Below are 4664 nucleotides of genomic sequence, written 5' to 3'. Positions count from 1 at the left end.
GTGCTTAGGGTCGTTGTGCTGTTGGAAGGTAAACCTTCACCCCAGTCTGAGGTCCGGAGCGCTCTGGAGCAGGTTTTCATCAAGGATCTCTCTGTACTTTTCTCCGTTCTTATTTCCTCGATCCTGACTAGTCTTCCAGTCCCTGCCGCTGAAAAACATCCCCACAGCATGATGCTGCCACCACCATGCTTCACCATTGGGATGGTGCCAGGTTTCTCCAGACATTACGCTGGCATTCAGGCCAAAGAGTTCCATCTTGGTTTCATCAGACCAGAGAATCTTGTTTCTCATGGTCTGAGAGTCTCTAGGTGCCTTTGGCAAACTCCAAGCGGCCTGTCATGTGCCTTTTACCGAGGAGTGGCTTCCATCTCGCCACTCTACCATAAAGGCCTGATTGGTGGAGTGCTGCAGAGATGGTTGTCCTTCTGGAAGGTTCTCCCATCTCCACAAAAGAACTCTAGAGCTCTGTCAGAGTGACCATCGGGTTCTTGGCCTCACCTACATGACCAAGGCCCTTCTCCCCCAATTACTCAGTTTGGCCGGGCGACCAGCTCTAGGATGAGTCTTGGTGGTTCCAAACTTCCACCATTTAAGAATGATGGAGGCCACTGTGTTCTTCGGGACCTTCAATGCTGCAGAAATGTGTTGGTACACTTCCCCAGATATGTGCCTCGACACAATCCTGTCTCTGAGCATTACAGACAATTACTTCGACCTCATGGCTTGGTTTTGCTCTGACATGCACCGACAACTGTGGGACCTTATATAGACAGGTGTGTGCCTTTCCAAATCATGTCCAATCAATTGAATTTACCACAGGTGGACTCCAATCAAGTTGTAGAAACATCTCAAGGATGATCAATGGAAACATGATGCACCTGAGCTCAATTTCGAGTCTCATAGCAAAGGGTCTGAATACTTACATAAATAAGGAATTTCTGTTTTCTATTTTTTATAAATTTGCAAAAATCCATCTCGCCACTCTACAAGATGGAAAAAGTCAAGGGGTCTGAATACTTTCTGATGGCACTGTACATTATAGTTTGAATCAATGCCAGCCACCAAATGAGACAGCACAACTCAACTTTATGAAGTGTCATTAAAAGAAACAGAACTACATTCATCGATTAATACCAAAGTAGCTTGACATTTCACTTCACATTTAAAATCTAACATCATACCTCTATTAGTGGGTTCTCCTCTCCATACAACTTTAATTTGTGACAGTAGTGCTTTCCCCAACTTTCCAATCAGTCTTTATACGTTGAGTCCAATTAAATAAAATGGTTAAAGGTGAATAATTAAAATAACCTTTTAAGAGATCTAGAATAGAAAGAGGCTGACATAATCAAATGGTTCCAAGTCTGGAGAGAGAGGGACAATATGCTAAATGACTGGTGCTTTGACGTAAATGATGACTTTTGATAGACCAAATCATCTGAAGAAGTGATACATCAATAGCCTTATAGAGCAATACCTCATGAGATGTACTGCTAAAATAATCTATAGCTAGGTTTTGTGCATGCAAAGAGGCATCCATCCACCAGTGCAGTTAAAAGACACATCTAATAAGTCCATTTGAACCATTATGATTACAGTTTAGCATTACTCAAATTTAGGGTAATATGCCAACTATGCAAGTATGTTACATTATAAATGTCTTACATCATTCTAAATGATAGCCATATACAAGAAATTCTATGATTACAAGAGTTCAAATTCAAAACAACAGAGGGTGCATTTCAATAGTGTACTGTAACTAAGTACCTGTCCTTATGATCTGCCTGTTAATCCCTTGTATCATCTAGATTACAGGCACAGCTGTCTAGTGGGCCCTGGCTGACTCCTGCCCTCTGCTCTCCGCACCCAGGGTTTAAGGAGATTTGGTGGCCCTCTAACCCATAGACTCAGTTCTTGGAGAAGAGGGTCACCTAACCTAGACATACTGTGATGTGGTAGGTTATGCCACAAAGACATCAGGTTAAAGAGTGGTAGCGAGGGCAAAACAAAGCTCTGGCCATGCTGCTTCATTCATGCTAGATGACCGAGGGCTTGGAGGATGTGATATTTTTAATGTATGTAAACACAGGATATAAGCAAAGCCACAGAGGATGTCTGCCTATAGAGTAATGCTACATAAATAATTTGTGTATGTAAAGGCCGCTACCCACTTTATGGAAACTACACAAACACAGCGACGGAGCATCATTTTCTACGTAGTTAAACGTACATTTGTGCGGCAAAGATTTTGAAATGGACAGTATTTGATGCTCCATCTCTCTGTTTGTGTAGGGTGTGTAGGGCCCTTAATGAAAAAAACAACTATCGTTTGGTATTTATTTCATTAGGTCCATTGTTGATATAGTCCCAAAATGTTGTGCATGTCAGCAATCAAGTTTCAAGATATATAACTTTCAAAATACAGAAATACAGCCCGTATGATGCATTTTGCATCATATGATGCTGCGTCTTGGCTGCTTTATCTCACTTACGCAGACTAATGTTTCATCCCGGCACATACCCTCTCTGATTGAGCTTTTCAGGGAATAAGATTAGGATATATCTTTCCAGAAAAAACAAAAACTACGACAACTGCGTAGTTGAGATTACTTTTTATTTGGAGCCTTACAAAGTTCATTCTTTGCACAGGTCTCTGTCTCCTGCAGATTATAAAATGACTATGATCACAGCTCGTCCAATATCTTCTTCCTGCCGGTCGGGACGGAGGATGCGGTGGAGTGGCAAATAACTCCATGTCCGTGACTCCAGACACTCAAGCAGACAAACCAGGGTTAGTCTGTGTGTGTCTTTGCATTTGTTGCAAAGACAGAAAGAGAGAGGGTTTATTCAGCATGGGAGAGTCGGAACCATCCAGTCTGCTATCTGAGGTATTTTTAGTACAGCTTTCAAAGCCTCTCAGAAATAAAATTAGCGGAGTTGAGCTCAGTACAGATGGGTCCAGGGTAGACAGATGGCTACGGCTTCCATTTACCTAGGTCTGCACCTTCTGATCTCAGACTGAGATTGAGACTAAAATTAAAACAATTATGTGGTGGGTGAGCTCGCAATATTTTCAAAGAGAAAAAACATCCATGGAAAAAAGTACTTTGGATTGGATCTTTTACTGCATCTTCTATTAAGTCTATGATTAGTAAACCTGCTGAGGCCTCCCTGTTCCCAGTGTGCTGTGAGGTCTGTGGGCCAGGCCAGGTGAGGCCTGTCTGTCTGTCTGTCTGTCTGTCTGTCTGTCTGTCTGTCTGTCTGTCTGTCTGTCTGTCTGTCTGTCTGTCTGTCTGTCTGTCTGTCTGTCTGTCTGTCTGTCTGTCTGTCTGTCTGTCTAGAAGGCTCCTGCTGGCAGCCTGGGGCTGTGGCTATGCTGGTTATTCCCTGCGACCATGCCACCGTTCCCCAGCAGGGACTCCAGGGAGCGAGTGCTCTCAGTGTCTGGGCATATGTGGCGCAGCCCTGGGGGCGGGAAGTCCTCGCTCCCCTCCTGACCCTCCCTGCTGGCTGCCGCCAGGGCCGCTGCAGCCGCACACTCCTCTTTGAACAGGCGGTCGTGCTCCTGCTTGAGCTCCTGGTAGCTCTTAGAGAACATGTGGAAGATGGAGGTGGCAGGGAAGGCCATGATGAGGATGCCACTCAGAATGCTGCTCAGCGCCACCACCTGGCCCGGGATGCTGCGTGGCACCATGTCGCCGTAGCCCACTGTCGTCATGGAGATGATGGCCCACCAATAGGAGGCTGGTATGCTGCTGAAGTCCTGGGCTTCGGTCAGCTCGCTCTCGGCCAGGTGGACCAGCGGAGAGAAGAGGGTGACGGCCACACACAGGAAGAGCAGCAACAGGCCAAACTCTCTGGTGCTCTTCCTCACCGTCAGGCCCAGGGTCTGCAGGCCCAGAGAGTGACGGGCCAGCCTCATCACATACAGGATCCTCAGGGCCCTCAGGATCCGCAGCACCAAGCCCAGCTTATCCAGGTAGCTGGTCCCCCCAGCCTTCTCATGGTCCAGGCCCGGATCATCCTCATCCACCACCAGGGACACATAGTAAGGCAGGATGGCCATGGCGTCGATTACGTTGAGGGGCCCGCGGATGAACTCCAGCTTGCTGCGAGCCTGGATGAAGCGCAGGATCCACTCCAGGGAGAACCAGGCCACGCACACCGTCTCCACGATGAACATATTGCGACACTTCTGAGAACACTCACCCTGTGGCACAGATAGACAGAGAGAGAGATTGAGAGATTGGGGGGAGAGGGAGGGGGATGAGATTTGGACAAGCAGAGAGAGGAGTAGGTAGAGAGTGGTGATGAGGGCGAGAGAGAGAAAGGCACACACAAGGGGAGGGACAGAAATCAGCAGGTTAGATAATCATCTAGGGAGGAATTACGCGTGCGTAAATGGAACCGAATTCCTTTTTCACGGACTTTCCTCTCTGTGCGTATTCTGACCTTGAACTTCAACATGGGGAAACGCATGTGCCAGCCAGCAATTCATTTGGGGTGGAGATCACAGAAATGGAGGTGTGGCAGAGGTGTGTCTACAGATAAGCATATTCTGATCTTGACTTAATTCCTAATAATTCCACCACCTTTACGTGCAAGGAAACCCTAAATAAGGTTGAGCATACCCTGTCGGGTTCCATGTGGAAAAACATCTACTT

General features: G+C 46.6%; 1 protein-coding gene across 1 annotated transcript; it reads right to left on the bottom strand.

The window, feature by feature from the left end:
* Positions 1 to 3128: 3128 nt before the first annotated feature.
* On the bottom strand, positions 3129 to 4204 carry LOC123481040 (potassium voltage-gated channel subfamily G member 4-like). The gene has a single exon (XM_045218129.1). It carries the CDS (start codon positions 4181 to 4183, stop codon positions 3338 to 3340), a length of 846 nt encoding a protein of 281 aa, XP_045074064.1. The 5' UTR covers positions 4184 to 4204; the 3' UTR covers positions 3129 to 3337.
* Between the last annotated feature and the right edge of the window lie 460 nt (positions 4205 to 4664).

Source organism: Coregonus clupeaformis, unplaced genomic scaffold (assembly GCF_020615455.1).
Source record: "Coregonus clupeaformis isolate EN_2021a unplaced genomic scaffold, ASM2061545v1 scaf1390, whole genome shotgun sequence".
NCBI lineage: Eukaryota > Metazoa > Chordata > Actinopteri > Salmoniformes > Salmonidae > Coregonus > Coregonus clupeaformis.
The sequence above is the reverse complement of the archived record's forward strand: the minus strand, read 5'-3'. Positions and strand labels throughout refer to the sequence as shown.